This window comes from Thunnus thynnus, chromosome 2 (assembly GCF_963924715.1).
Source record: "Thunnus thynnus chromosome 2, fThuThy2.1, whole genome shotgun sequence".
Classification (NCBI taxonomy): domain Eukaryota; kingdom Metazoa; phylum Chordata; class Actinopteri; order Scombriformes; family Scombridae; genus Thunnus; species Thunnus thynnus.
Window position 1 is genome coordinate 16823101 of NC_089518.1, and position 15255 is coordinate 16838355.

Below are 15255 nucleotides of genomic sequence, written 5' to 3' on the forward strand. Positions count from 1 at the left end.
TCCGAGCAGCATACCGAGATGTTTACATCACACGTTACGTTTAACAAAACTGCACAGTATTAAATTTCAGTTGTACAACTTTTAATCCAGCCACAAAATGACATCATAACCTTACAGATGTGGCTCAAAAATCACATTCAGTTAAGAAACATGAAAAAGAAACAAACGTCATGATGTTTCACAAGCTAATAAATGAGTCATGTGAGTCAGTAATGGACGTAAGAGCGCGACACTCTGCCAGTGTTCACATCAGCAGGTCACAGAACAGTCAGTGGCTCTTAGCTACTCGATAACTTACACTCATGAAACTTGTGACTCAGCCAGTGTTTCCCAATGATTACTCAATGCATGTCATCACCACCTCTGGCTGAAGGTGATCAAAAACACACCTCAACTGAGTCAGGTCAACCCACTTTTATGAGTCATAAAGTAATTTACACTATATTTAAGAAGAGGTACCCAGTGGGTGAGGATTTTTTTTTAAATACTTTACAATCCACTAATGAATACAAGTGGAAAAAATGTGATTTGTGATGAATGAGGGCAACAGCCTCTAATTATGGAGTTGATTCTGACATCTTTGTGCTGTAAAGTACAAGATCAATTTATTGATCTGACGTTCCCCCTGAACATGAAGAAAAATACAGTGCTTACAATTGGTGCCTCATAGTTTTGCGTGCAGAGGAAATCCTCTGCCTGACATCAGTGTGAGTTGACTGACAGCTGCTGTGTTTTTACGTGCTGATCGACTGCCAGGCCAACGCTCCCAGCTTTCCCCCCACCCAGCACAGAGCCGCTCCCACAGCCACAGCTGCCATCACAGCCAGGCTGGCCTTCAGCACGGCTCCGGGGGGTCTGCTGAAGCTGGTGGGGGCCATGCACGCCAGCATGGCCACAGTCACGGTCAGGGTAAACAAAATGGAGACGGCAGTGTTGATGGCCACGATCTGGCCAAACTTGGCGAAAGGCACAATGACACAGAAGAAGAGTGGGACTGTGGAGATCACCGTGGTGACAGCGCTGGACACTATGGCAACGCCCACATGGTTCACTGCCTCCAGAGTCCGCCTCTGCCTCTCGGCCGGAGGCTCCTGTGAACAAAACATAGATTAATGGGACGGGCCGCTCCTCTTTATTCACAAGCCCTCAGGGCCACTTAGTCAAAATCTTAGTCACTGGCTGTTTTAGGGTGTGTTTAAAAAGTGTTGCTGAATTTACACTCCCATACCGAGCTGCGCCCAGGTGTAGAGGGCATGCTTTCCCCAGCCAGCAGGTATCCCTCCACCAGGTGCAGACAGTAATCCACTGAAGATCCCACCAGAATAGAAAGAGAAATTGCCTCCACCGCTCCCATCTCCCAGCCCAGCCAATACATGAGCGCCACCACCAGACAGATCACTCCTGAATAAAAGCCAGAAAAACTCATGATTACATCCACGATCCCAAAGCGGACCTGAATATTTCATCTTAAAAGTCATTGTGTAGCTTCTGAATGCATCGACTCAAGACTTCCAAACCTGAATATACAATTTAACTTCTTACCTAGAATAGTTATGAGCACTGGCAGCAGCAGAAGAGGATGTGCAGTAAACACAGACACAGCTGCCACACAGATGGCCAGAGACAGCAGCAGACTCCAGAGGGCACTCTCCACACCTACAAACATAACTGAGAGTATTTTACCTGATTTTTAACACACGGCTGCTCTCACTTACTCTTGCCATTTTAATCCCTCTTCAGTTTGCAGAAAAATCCACATGTCATGCAAACGTGCATGCCACCTCTCACTCGCCTATGATTTCCATGAAGATCTGCTTCCAGTGCTCGCAGGTCTGGAAACCTCGTTGCAGAGCTGAAGACTGTGGGAGGGTGGCGAGTTGCTCCTGGATGAATGTCTCCCACTGAAGGAAGTCGGAGTAGGTCTGAAAGGAGGATTTGCCCTTGTATGTAGTCTTAGGAGAGGAGAGAGACAGAGAATTAGGGATCTTATAAAGTGAAAGTGACTGAAATGTGCTGCTCTTTGATGCGGGAACATGAAAAGCTGAGGGATGAAGTGACTTACAGATTCAAAGGCCATAGACAGCCAGCGGACCTTTCCTCCATGCATTCCCACTGCTCCATGAGAGAGCTGGCCCGGGAGCAGGTTGGGTTCAGGGAGAGAGTGACACTCAGGATGGAGCAGAGGCAGAATAGATGATAGTTTATTACCTGAGAGGAACAGAGGAAATCAATTTAATCCTCTACATATGATTGTTTTAATAGAGTTGTACGTATTGTTTGAGCTTCTCCTTGTTCAGGATTTGGTGGTGTGTTGTCTGCTCTTAGTAGTAAAGCACTTTATTTAACTGCAGGTGATTTTCCTGATTCATTGATTGTTTGGTCTATGCATAAAATGTCAGAAAACTGTGAAATGCCAACCACAGTTTCCCAAACCTCAAGTCAACATGTTCAGATGTCTTGTTTTGTCTGACCTACAGTCCAAAGTTTAAAGATATTCAATTTGCTATTAAAGAGGAACAAGGAAACCAGCAAATAATCACATTTGAGATGTTGGTACCAGTACAGCTCTTCCACTTTTGCTTAAAAACAATCAAATCAACTATCAAAATAGTTGCCAATTTATTTTTGGTTTATCAACTAATCAATTAATCCACAAATCCTTTCAGCTCTATAAGGCTTAAATTGTTTTATTATGCAAAAATAAATGATTTGATGCTGAATTTTGTTTGAGTGGTACCTGAAGGCAGGCACTGCGCTCCTCCTGGCTTCACAAGTTGTCTGTTTGCACTAATGGCTTTACAGATTTTGCAAAGATGTCCCATTTCCTGGAAAATATCAAAGTCTGGATCCAATATGATGTTGCCCTTAGGAGAGATTTAAACATGTCAACCACATGAGAAAATGACTTAAAAATCTTGCGTTCTTTCTGTCGGTTGCTAAGGATACATGCATGACCCTCACCATATCTCCAATAACGTGGTTGTCCTTGTTCTCAGTTCGGTTGACTCCCAAGATCCCAAACACGACAAAAACCATCGCCCCGGTGTCGACCAGAGGACGCACTGCTGGGTGGCCACACACATCGCCACTGCATGGGTTGAAGCCAAATGTTTTGGATGATTTCACTTTGGCAGCTGAGGATGGATTTTTGAAAATAGAAGCAGAGAAAAATATCACAACTTAATTTATTTATACAGTGTGAAAATATTTGTATGACTGGAACACTGTGGAAAAATCTTACAGAAGCCTCAGAGAGTGCAACAAAAAGTGAAACCTCACTGCATTTTGATGAGAGCAACACAAGAGAGAATAAGTGAAATAAAAACAAACATTTTAGCAATGTGACACATGCAGCACTAAAAAAGTTTTCCTAACAGTCTTTAATGGTGCTTTCTGACACTCACCACTGGGAAGAGGAGTGTAAAAGGTTCCCTGCCTGGGACCATCAGGCCCAGAACTGATGCCACAACCAGGCGGGCTGACACACACTCGGCTGGGATGAGGTCTGAGTCGGCGCTGGGCGAAGTACAGTCTCCTAAGAGGAGAGCGCAGAGCTGAAATGACGCTAAAACAACATGACAGTCCAGCAAACTTGTGCTATGATTTTGCATTTGTGTGTTCACCTGCTGTGCTGCTGCGGAGATGATGCTACATAAAAGGAAAAGTCTGGCGCCCAGCCGTGACGAGGGTCACATGAGCTGGATGTGATCATCCAGCTGGGGTACGGGTGGTACACATGGGAAACACACACTGTCATTCTGGTGGTGTAATTGCTGCGGGGCTGATTATAAGCCTATTCAGATAAAACAAGATTAGTTTTAAGCTGCTTTAGTGGCTCATATCACAGTTGGGAGACATTACGCTACAACTAATTATAAAAAATCATCCAGTTGACTTTTCTGCTCCCTAACCTGAAATGATGACACCTCTTCTTGCTCTGAGCTGCACAGCTTCCATGGGGAGACAGTGCTGGCATTAGTGGAGAAGCGGTAAAGGGATGCCGAGACTCCGAGGTCCAACTTTGATATGTACACTGTAAGCAAAGAGCCTAAAAAAGCAGCACCATGTAGAATAGTTAAAATAAAGAATTGGGTTTTTAATAACTATGAGCATTTTTTATGTGTTTTACCTGTTTGGTTGGTGCTTGAATTTGGTTTTACTGAGCTCCGAGGAGCAGTGGAGGTTGTGGTGCTCGGGGTCTGCTGATGTGTAGAAAACTTAAACGCTGATGAGGAAGTGTGAGTGTTCAAAGGGTGGGGCTTCTCCATGAACACACCTGCAGGACATGACATGCATTTCAGGTCTTTGTTTTGGGCTGCGGTTAAGTGGTGAGTGTCTGTCTGTCACTGACGCAGTCTCACCTGAGCACATGGGGCAGGAGATGCCTTGACCGCTGAGGTTGCTCCTCAGAGCCAGCAGAGTCTGGAGGTTTGTGTCCCGGCGGAAAAGTAAGGGGGCATGAGTGGCTGGCCTCAAGAGACAGCAGCATCCGGCAGATAACAGCAGAACCAGGAGGAAGACACCTGGGCCGGCATGATAAACAATGACAAAGAATGATGGAGTAGACAGAGCAGCTGAGGGACAGATCAATTACAGTCACTCCTCAAGAGGGTGAATGAATACTACATGAGGGGTGCCTGCTCTTCTTTTTTTGACAGACTGCATCCCCTCAGGAAGGACAGAAATTACAGTATTTCTTCAATACTTCTTATTTGATCTTGAGGTTACCCTCGTGTCTAAATCATAGATGAAGAGTTTGGCACATGATATCTGAGAAAACCAAATTATAGAAACTTCACCCCAATCTTTTTTTAGGTGTAATTGAGCTTAGCAGTGTCAAAATCCTACTGAGCTTTCAGAGTTTATATCAAATCTTACCAAGGACAGCTTTTCTTCTCTCCACAGCTGGCTCTGCTACTAAATGCTTCAGGGCCCACTGAAGATTTGTGCTCACCACACCCACATGCTGCTGCCCTGAAGGGGACAGAGGTGTCTCCACTGACAGGGACAGAATGGCTGCATCGCCGTCTGTGTCACAGGAGCCTAGCTCGAGACAAAGAGAGGAGCTTAGTGGGTGTCTGGACAGAAGCATTTTACAGCCTGGACTCATTCCCTTTTCCCATTCTCCCCCCATCATTCAGTCAATGCAAGAGAGATAATAATCTCACCTGGCTCCATCTCCACTGACAGAAGCGCCACATCATCATCCTCATCTGACAAAGGGCCGTGGCTCACTGACAGGCCCGAAAACAACTTCCAACTTTAGAGGGAGGAGGCAGTTTAAGGAGAGATACAGCTGAAGGGATTACCTCTCGCCTGTGGTGTCGCACAGCATGCACAAATAACATCTCACAGAGGAGTAAGGAAATAATGCCTCACCAATTCAACCAGGCATATTTGCGCGGCTCCACACACTGAGTCCAGATACACAGGGCGGCTGGCATCAGGGCGGACACGTAAAGCCAGCAGCAGCTTACAATGAGGGCCATGAATAGGCCGAAGTCATGCACAGCTGGGATCTAAGTGTCAGTTAAATGAAGCACAGTGTAAAGGACCTTGAAACATTCAATTTGTGCTTATCGTGTGAAAATGGCTGTCTGCTGAGAGAGGCACTTCTATTCATCCATAGAAGGGGGAGTCATTTTTACTTAACGTTCAGACCCTTTTAACAGTCGGATTTCATTTCTATGATTACCTGAGAGAAAGTGTTGGCAGCGTAGGCAGCCGCTGTAGTGAAGGAGGTGAGGAAAGTGGCTCGGCCAGCTGTTTTAATTGTGTAGATCATACGCTGCTGTGGCTGAAGCAGATGAGAGGCCTGTCTGAAGATGCTGATGAACACAAATACATCATCCACCCCTGAGCACCGGTGAGAAAGAAAATTAAAGAGCTGCCTTATAACATATTATGATAAGTGTACTGTAAAAGTTGTTTTTTTAGAGGAATAGTTTGACATTATGGGAAATACTTTACACCCATTTGCTTTCTTGCCAAGAGTTAATGAGAAGATTGATACCACTAAATTACAGGTCGTAACTAGGGGCAATCTCTTGTCTGTATGCTAAATATGAAGCTAACTAGCTAAATAGTTAGCTTACTTGTAAAACTACATCAGATGTAGTTTTACAAGTATTATGTGACTATTTCTTGGCCGGGCACAGTAACTTACTGGAGTCTCCACTGGTTGCCTAATGGTAACGTCAAGACTCCAGTAAGTCACTGCACCCCGCACATAACGCCCTGTAAAATGTCTGACATGTCTAAAATTGACGGTTTATACTTCCGTTTTTGTACGCATTAGACAGACAAGATACATTGTGTTAATTAGTGAGCTTTGGAGATAATGTTAGGCAGATTTTGTTACCTTTGGACAGAGTCGGGCTAGCTGTTTCCCCCTGTTTTCAGTCTTTATGCTAAGCTAAACTAAATCCTTGTAGTTTCATATTTAACAGAGACGTGCAAGTGATACCAATCTTCTCATTTCTGGGCAAGAGAGCGAATGAGCATATTTTCCAAAATGTAGAACTATTCCCTCAATTTAAAAAATTGATGTAGTTATTTCCCTTACCAATACCAATAATAACAAATGCCGCCACTCCATTGAGAATGCCCAGGTACCTCACTCCAAAGACAACATGGTATAAGAAAAGAGCCATCAAGCAACTCAGTCCAATGCTAACCAGGCCGAAGAAAGTCAAAAACACTACAAAGAGATGAGAAAACACCCAGGGGTTATATACACATGCATAGAGGTTACTCTAAAACTGACTTTGACAGCCCAAGAATGAATTTGGATATTTAAATTTGAAATAATCCAAAAGAATAGGTCATACTGTACCAGAGAAGGAGGTCAGGACATAGACCAGTACAGTAATACAGACTCCGCTGATGACAGCCAGCATCATATCATTGTGGAAGGTGTGTCTCACCTCATCATCAAACAGCTCTGTTCCCCCATAAAGCACCTTCACCTGGCTGAGACAAAGGAGGTGGATGTCCAATAACGTTAAATTCCAACTCTCTGCTCTAAGAATGTCACAATAAGGCAGCAAAATAAACACCTGAAAGGAAAAATACTAGACAATATTGCATTAATTATACAGAACAGAAATTTTCCAAACCTGGTAGATTGTTTGGCCAGGATATCAGCGTACTGAACCACAAAATTTTTGAAGTGAGTTCTCTGCTCATTAGCTCGGTCCTGCAAGGAGTAGTAGGATGGTAGAGGAGCTCCAAAATGGATCTCGCTGCGTAAGAGAGAGGAGGAGAGATGCTCAGGGGACAGACTCTCATCCACGTACCAGTAGAACTGTGGGTGGGTGATGGCGAGACTCAGAGAACCTACAAGGGAATACATACAAGTCAAATCAGCACTGTGAGGTGAACTCTTACAAGTAGTCCTTTTACAAAAACTGCTGGTTTTCTCACCTTGAATATCAGCCAGGTCTGGGCCCATGCCATCATAGTAGATTTTCCCCCCTCGCTCACTGGGGTACAGGTAAGACAGGAGTGAGCTGGGTGGGGAGCAGTAGGATGGTCCCAGTGGCAGATCCCTCAACACCTCCAGAGGCTTCCAGCAGAACTGATGAAACTGCGGGTGCTGCATGAGCAGATGCTCCACATGATGGACGGTCTGCAGACGTTCTGGGGTGAAGATGTTGCGATCACCCTCCCCTTGAGCTACAAACACCAGCTCAATCCTCCACAGAGCCTGGCTCTGCAAGTAGTAGTTAGGAGAAAACCTGCGCCTCCTAATGAGCGACAAAGTGGAATTTTTATCCCGTAATCCCTCCTCTTCCTCCTTTGTTCTGTGATCTGTGTTCTTGTACTTCACTATTTCCTCCTGACCCAAATCAGGTGCTGTCCTTTTATCTCTGCTACCTGCACCTTCCCTCTTATGATCATCTCCTGTTCGGAGAGGGTTGTTTTGAGGAGTGGAGGACCTCATTTCCTCATTACCTGTCCTGTTGAATACTCCCTGTCCACCCAGCCTCTCAAGCAGAAGCCCCTGCAAGGCCTCAGACTCACTGTTATCTAAGTCTCGCCTACGTCTGTCCCAGGACCCCAGCTGAGTTTTTACAGCAATGGTGAGGGCGTCAAAGCGCTCGGCAGAGAAGTGACTATGCACCTCAAAGGCACTGTAGGAGAGGTCTATGTCCAGCGGAGGGCAGTAGAGGAGCATGTAGGCAAACAGGGCGCAAGGTAGCAGGACAACTACCCCTAGAACCACTCCACTGACACAGGGTTGTGTGTACACCCACCCTATTGCCTTCCACACCCCACACACCCCATTGTCCCCAGATAAATAGCTCCTTCCTAGTGTGTGCGCCACTCCATCCACTTCCTCCTCCTCCTCTTCCTCCCCTCCCCAGCTTGTCTGAAACAGCAGCGGTTCATCCTCCACATCCATGCTGGCACCTGTCAGGGAAACATAACAGCACTTGATCGTCACTCACTTATTGCAGCACCCGTTCTTTCCTCCGGCGGGTGAACCACAAAATAGATGTTTGAACTACCAGCAGTTGACATATCTGACAAGATGAAGGACAAGCTAACTTCCAAATTTGCAGTCAGCAAGCAAGGATGTGAGAATTAAGTCTGTCCTCACACAGCTGTCGACGAAAGGGCATCCATTGGCAGCTCACAGGAGTCGTGGAGGAAATTGAGGAGGGAAGACCTTTTTCTTCCTCAAGGGCTTATAGGAGAAAATGGTTCTGCTTTAAAATGCTGATCACAAGAGCTCGGGGGTGAGACAGGCTAAAAGCTGTGATTTAATTCTTCTCTGTCAGCGTGAGCAAACCATTATCACCCAGGGAGAGTCTGCTGGTGGCTTCCTACATATCAGCAGCCGACGTGGCTTTGTCTGCTATGCAGCAAATTAAATAATCTCACTTGTCTAATTACTGACAAGAAGAGCGAGTGGGATATTAGACAGAGTTCTGGAAAAAGAGAAGGTTTATCTTCTGTGATGGGCAGCCTTTGACTAATAGTGTCAATAGGTGCCACTTTTTTCACATTCCTCTACACACAAGATACTGCAGACAGTTTGCATTCAAGTGGCAGTGAGCCCGCTAACTGCAGCAATTTATCTTTTCTCTTTAGAACAGTGCTTTAAGGTCAGCCAGGTAAGACAGTGAATCTTGATTATGTGTAAAAGATAGCCATGCTCAGCTCTGTAGCTGAAGTGAAAAATCTATCATAATTTTTTTTTTTACAAATTATACTATTTAATCAGTATTTGTAAAAATGATAACACTCCTTGAGTTAGAAAGCACTGCTTTTCCACTGCATAGTACGGCTCGACTTGCCATTTTTGGTTTTCCACTGGGCAAAAATTGTGGACAGTACCCGGTACCTGATACTTTTTTTGGTATCACCTCTGTCGAGGTTCCAAGTGAGCTGAGCTGATACTAAATGATGTCAAAACACTGCAGATCACTGACTGGTTAGAGAGAATTGTCACTCCCTGTAGTGGAGTAGTGGTAATGAATGAATGAAAAGGAGAAAAATAAAACTAAGAGCGTCTGTTTCCACAGTAAATCATTTGTTAAGTGTTTGATGGTGGTTATTTATTTGTGCTTTAGAATGTAACTGCCATGAAACAATCAGGAAATTATGTCTTATTTCTCTCATTCACAGGCTTTGTTCTCTCTACCGCCACTCCTTCACCTTGCTCCTTCTCCTTCCTCGACCACCGCCATGCTGTCTCTCTCTCTCTCTCGGTTGTGCTCTCAGCTCTGGCTAACCCCTCCAGAACCCATGATTAGCACTGTTAGCTGCTGCCATGACAGCCACTTCCAGGTTTACATGTGAAGTTGGAAGTGAGAGCCATGTGCAGTCTATCCCAACTAGCATTGCAGCTCAAGGGAAGGATCGTGACCAAAACACTAAGGCAGTGTTCCAGGTGAACTAGCCCACAGCCTGAGAAAGGGATTTTTTTGGGACTAACCTGGCTGTCTTCCCGTAGGGGTGCTGCTGGGGTGCATCCCTCATTAGATCCAAATCTTCGAGGATGCCTACCTGGCTGGTCGGAGCAGGACCCTCTGCCAGGCCAGCGTGGGAGACACATGGTTGAGTTCCCCCTGCCACATCAACCTGCTGGAGCAGTGCAGAAGGTGATGCACCACTTCCCCTCACTGCTGAGTGGGAAGCACATGTCTGTTCAAGTAGGCCACAGTGGTGGCCTACTTGAACAGACAAGGGGGCATCAGATCCTCGGCCCTGCACAGGATGACGATGTCCATCCTGCCCCGGGTGGATCACCACCTCTGCTCCCTTAAGGCCTGTCATATTCCAGGATCCCTCAACGTGGGAGCAGACAGGATGTCCAGGGGTGGCCCACTTGAGGAGTGGAGCCTCTCTCTGGACATAGGCGCAAAGGTCTGGCAATGCTGTGAACGACCAGTGGCCAACCTGTTTGCGAGCAAGGAGAACACCCAGTGCTCCCTTTGATTCTCCCTGAGAGCAACCGATGTCCCCTCCCCCTTCCCCCCGTTGGAGCCTGACGCGTTAGCCCACCCAGTTTGGCCCCCAGGGCCGGCTGTATGCCTTTCCGCCCCTGCAGCTGCTCCACAGGGTTTGGACGCAGCACATGTCCAGAATAGTCATTGCACCACAGAGGCTGGGTGCCAGGTGGTTCCCAGACCTGGTCTGACTGGCGGTGGCAAGTCCACGGCCAGTATCAGATCTGCCCACAGCTCTGTGTCAGGCAGGGGGATTTATCCTCTTGCTTTGAATTCTGGGCTGACACCTCATGGTTGGGAGGTTGAGAGGATGAGACTGAGCAGCTTGAGTCTCTTGGCCAGGGTGGTCGCTACAATTCAAAATGCACATGCTCAGTCCACCTCTAGGGCTTACACAACACATTGGTAGGTGTTTGTGGACTGGTGTGAGGCCAGGGCCCTCAATCCATGTTCGTGCCCCCAACAGGGTATCCTAGATTTCCTGCAGGGCCTATACGATAGTGGTCATGCGGCATCCACTTTGGGGTGTTTGCAGCAGCAATTACGGTGGGCCACGACAGTTTGGACCACTTCACAGCCAGGAGCCATCCACTGGTGAAGTGCTTCCTGCGGGGGCCTGCAGGCTGCGGCCCCCTACTCAATGCTTTGTTCCTCAATGGGACCTTCAAATGGTGCTGGATGGCCGAACATTAACCTATTGTATTGTTGAGTTATCAAGGACATGTTTTTGTGTTGAGAAATGTTAAAGATATCATTAAAAGTAAACCCTAATACGGTGACAGTGAGGAAAATACTTCCGGGCAGCAGGTCCTCTGGTTAGCCAATTACAAAGCTTCACATTCTGGATTTCAAATTCAATTTATCCCTGGGGTGCTCTAAAATCTACATTTTTTTTTACAGTTACATAAAACAACAAAAATAACATAAAAGCTCAGATAACTACACAATACAAAGACAATGATTCAAACAACATGCAACTACATGGTTTCAGCGATGGCAGCGTCCATGCCTGAAGCTTGAAAAAATCTTTGTAATAACTGACAAACTAAACATTGCATACATTCACTGAACGAAGATTATGAAAATGAAATGCACATTTCTCGCCAGAAATGTTATCCAAATGCATTTTGATGCCAAAACTATTTTGAAATATTGCATTTTCCACTGTGAATAATAGGAATGTCAGCCATTTTGTTTGTTTTGGCAGACAGAAACTTGACAATCATGTGACGTGGATGCAGGCCAATAGAAAAGAATAGCCAAAAAAAAAACAACAACCCAAAAACGCAGGCATCTCACAATTTTAGAGCTGTAATGGTGAAGCTAAAACATTTTGCACTTTGGACCAATATAGCTATTACACATTTTGATGTGAGACTGGGTTGACTAATGTGATTTATTGAACTTGTACTTTTATGAAACAGATAAGAAGGCCTGGTGAGTTGAAAACCAAGAGCTCCACTGTGTCTAATATTCTGTGAGAGAAAGGCCTATTTTGGGAAATTTTAAAAAATCTGCACAACACTTCCTTCGTTACTTACAGTGTCATCTCACTGAACAGACAAGGACATCAGTGTACCTTGTATTGGGAGAGCAGTGCACCAGCATCTGCCCACGCAGTGTGAACATGAACTCCCTGCTGCTTCAGAGGACATGTATATTCATTAAAGGTGTTGAGAAGTTTGCTTTCAAAGTGTAAACTGGTGGAGTTTACAAGTTAGCATTACACAGAGGACAGAACATGCAATCTCAACCAAATCACTTGATTATTTTGGGTTGGTTTTGGATGTCTTCTATTTCTAAAATAAGAGGGAAAAGAAATTGTTCCAATTTTCAGGCTGTGATTTGAAGGTGGTATTATTGGTTATCTGCAACCCTCAGGGGATGTGATTTCAAAATGCAAAAAAAAGCACTATTATGTTGTTTTCTATGATGCCATAATGCATATTGCAACCCCCCCCTTAAGTAATGACCAATTATATCATCAGTTTTCAAGAAATATGTGAGATATAATTGTGCTCTCACATTAAATTAAATGGAATACAGCTGCTAATTTTGGGTAATTAGATTATTGTAATCCTGTTACATTTCATTTCTCCCTCTCCAGTTTTGATTATGGTGCTCTCATCAGGAGGAGATGAGAGGAGGCACACAGACAGGCAAGAAATAGGAAGAGAAAAGTGGAAGGGAAGAAAGAATGGAGCCTGGGGAATGACTGAGTGTGGACGCGCACACACACACACACACAGCACAGCAGTCACTCTTCAAACAAACGACCAGCACCTCAGCATCTGTGAAAAGACATCATGCTTTTCTGCTGCTTAAAATTCATGGAGGAAATCTAAATGAGAGGACCATCAGCACATCTCTGCAGCTCCATTTCTGTGTCTGTTTCAACATCAAACAGGCTGATTAGTAGTGCAGATGTCAAAGTCTGACAGTTCGAGGAACTCATTAAAGACTGATAGGCAGACTCGGTGCCTATTAGACATTAAGGCAGAGATGTGTACTTTATACTAACCCTCCTTTGCTTGCTGTGTACCTTCCAACAGACAGCAAACAGGTACAGTGGAGGAACGATAACTACAGTGATGCACGGCCTCAGGGACACATCCTTTTCTCCCTTCTTGATGAGTCTGACGCGTCTTTGCATCCAAGAACATTGCACCTCATGTACAGTAATTATGAGCGGTGTGCAGCTGCAAAGCACTGCGAGCAGTGCAGAGCCTGGTATAACTAATGTGTTTACAAGCTGCCAGAATTGTTCAACACTGATATTTTTCTGCAAAGATTAGGAGTACACAGTCGATTTAAACCCTGCGCAGGTGTGGATTAAAAATAGAGTGCAATTTGGCATCCTGCATTCTGTATTTATTGGAATAAAAGCTGTCTCCCATATGGTTCAGTCTATACTAAAACTATGTCTTCCTTAACAGTTGAAGTGGTGTTTTTTGTCTGTGATGCAGTTTTAAACAGAATGGTCTGAAATGAACCATATTTGCAGGGTATGAGGTATGAAATACTGCATTAACCACCTGAAAGATGAAACTGCTCTTTGTGTTAAGTCTGGTGTGTGACTGTGTTGGATACCCTTGCCTGCCCTCACGTAAGCCTCTGTTGGGAACTTTTTCTTCAGCTTTTTTCCATTCCTTTTTTTCTAAACGATTGCTGCTCAGGTGGTCAAGCTGTACCTGTCTGTTTGTTAGAAGTACAGCAGCTGTGTTTGATGGTGCAGCACAGAGCTGTACTTGGGCTGTCTCATATGTCAGCAAGTTGCGAGCAAAAAGGAGGGTGAAGCATAAACTCCGGCAGATTTTTCCTGAAACGTGTGTATGTATTTTTTACTTGAACAAAAATGCCGATAAGCTGAGTGTCAGCACTTTTACCCTCTGCTACATCTCTGGATTGTGTCGGGTAGGTGAGCTGTGAGCAATCCCAGCATGCTGCGAGCCTGAACCCTTCACCTATAATCATCTCTCTCAACATCTCTCTCATCCCTCCCTTCGTTCTCCATCCCCTCACTCGCTTTACCCTTTACTTCCCCTCAATCTTGCTGCCTTTTCTCTGCGTCTCTATCCTGTCCACAAAGGTGAGAGATTTGTAACCTTCATTACTGACAGCAGATAAAATACCCCCTCCCACACACACACACACACACACACACCCTGCTCAGTTTATCTCCCCTCCATCTCATCCAATATGCTGCCTCCTGCCCCACACACACTCAGCCTGGTGTAAACTCAGCCATCATACCGCCTCATTTAAAGGGGCATTGATTTCACCACCAGTGCTCTATGAATATATATTCCTTATGCATGAGCGCTCAGCAGTAGGCTATCTTTATTGTGGACGTGCCTCTATTCTTTACACACTGTGAATCCGGAGTCCACGGTTCAACTCAAACTCTCAAGAACCATTTGCACCTAACACAGTGTTCATTTTCTTATTGTCGATGAATTCATGCTCACTCTGAAGAGAGCGCACAGCTCTATGCACGCTGTGTGAAGCATCGTGGGGATGCACTATACAATTTCTCTCACTCTCCTAGATAAAAAAAAAAACAGACTGAATAAGCCTAATACAACTCTAGAGCTAATTTCTGTCTGGCAGAATAAAACTAAATCTAAAAACAACAAAATTCAAACACATAACATCAAGCCTCTTTGTCAAAACTTATCTGCTTCAGAGTTACTCTGATGAACAAGGCTTGTATCCCAAGCTGCCTGCAAGCAGACCGGATGAGCTTTTATCGGTTTGTTAAACCATTTTTAGACTCTCTCTTTCATTTTCTACATTATTTGCACACTTGACTGCCTTTACCAATTAGCATTTTAATCTATAAATCTGCCAAAAACAATTATAACAAAATTAACACCTATCAAAGCAAATGTCTGCAACACTGAGGAGTCTTACCTGAGGCTGATGAGATGAGAAATACAGGTGGAGCGTGCAGGCCTACTGGGTCCACTTGTGATGTGGTGAACTTGCGCTCTGCAATTTCATCTCCTCCATGCTCTGGTGTAGGGAAAAAATAATTTACTGCTTTATTATCATAGTTAATAACTCATCAAGTAAGACACTAAGGGAACCCTCACAAGAGAAGTACACAGAAAAATCCTTTCCCCCCTCCCAACACACACACTCTCTGGAAGAATCTCCTAATCTCAGCAGCTAATAATGTGTTGTTTTCCTCCTCTTTTATGCTCCCAGGTCCTTTCTCTCCCGCTCCCTCCCCTCCTCTCTTACCCGGTTGTCCAGGCGACAGAGTCAGGGAGAGACATTTCTTCCCAGAAGC

General features: G+C 45.0%; 1 protein-coding gene across 1 annotated transcript; it reads right to left on the bottom strand.

Annotated features, from left to right (window-relative positions):
* Positions 1–59: 59 nt before the first annotated feature.
* On the bottom strand, positions 60–9359 carry disp3 (dispatched RND transporter family member 3). The gene is made up of 20 exons (XM_067606814.1): positions 7426–9359; positions 7119–7338; positions 6836–6972; positions 6566–6700; positions 5696–5856; positions 5380–5519; positions 5169–5260; positions 4879–5043; positions 4362–4523; positions 4130–4276; positions 3912–4048; positions 3624–3793; positions 3405–3535; positions 2962–3134; positions 2738–2864; positions 2063–2208; positions 1793–1952; positions 1543–1656; positions 1229–1401; positions 60–1091 (listed from the first exon to the last, which is right to left on the bottom strand). The coding sequence occupies exons 1-20, from the start codon at positions 8405–8407 to the stop codon at positions 735–737; spliced, it is 4029 nt and encodes a 1342-aa protein (XP_067462915.1). The 5' UTR covers positions 8408–9359; the 3' UTR covers positions 60–734.
* Positions 9360–15255: the final 5896 nt, after the last annotated feature.

Bases quoted from the DNA above. Each gene is read 5' to 3' on its own strand.
- disp3 (XM_067606814.1), bottom strand. From the start codon at position 8,407: ATGGATGTGGAGGATGAACCGCTGCTGTTTCAGACAAGCTGGGGAGGG. The intron at 5,520-5,695 runs GTAATCATAGAA...ACTGACACTTAG, and splicing joins CTGCCAACACTTTCTCTCAG to ATCCCAGCTGTGCATGACTT. The intron at 2,865-2,961 runs GTGAGGGTCATG...ATCTCTCCTAAG, and splicing joins ACCACGTTATTGGAGATATG to GGCAACATCATATTGGATCC.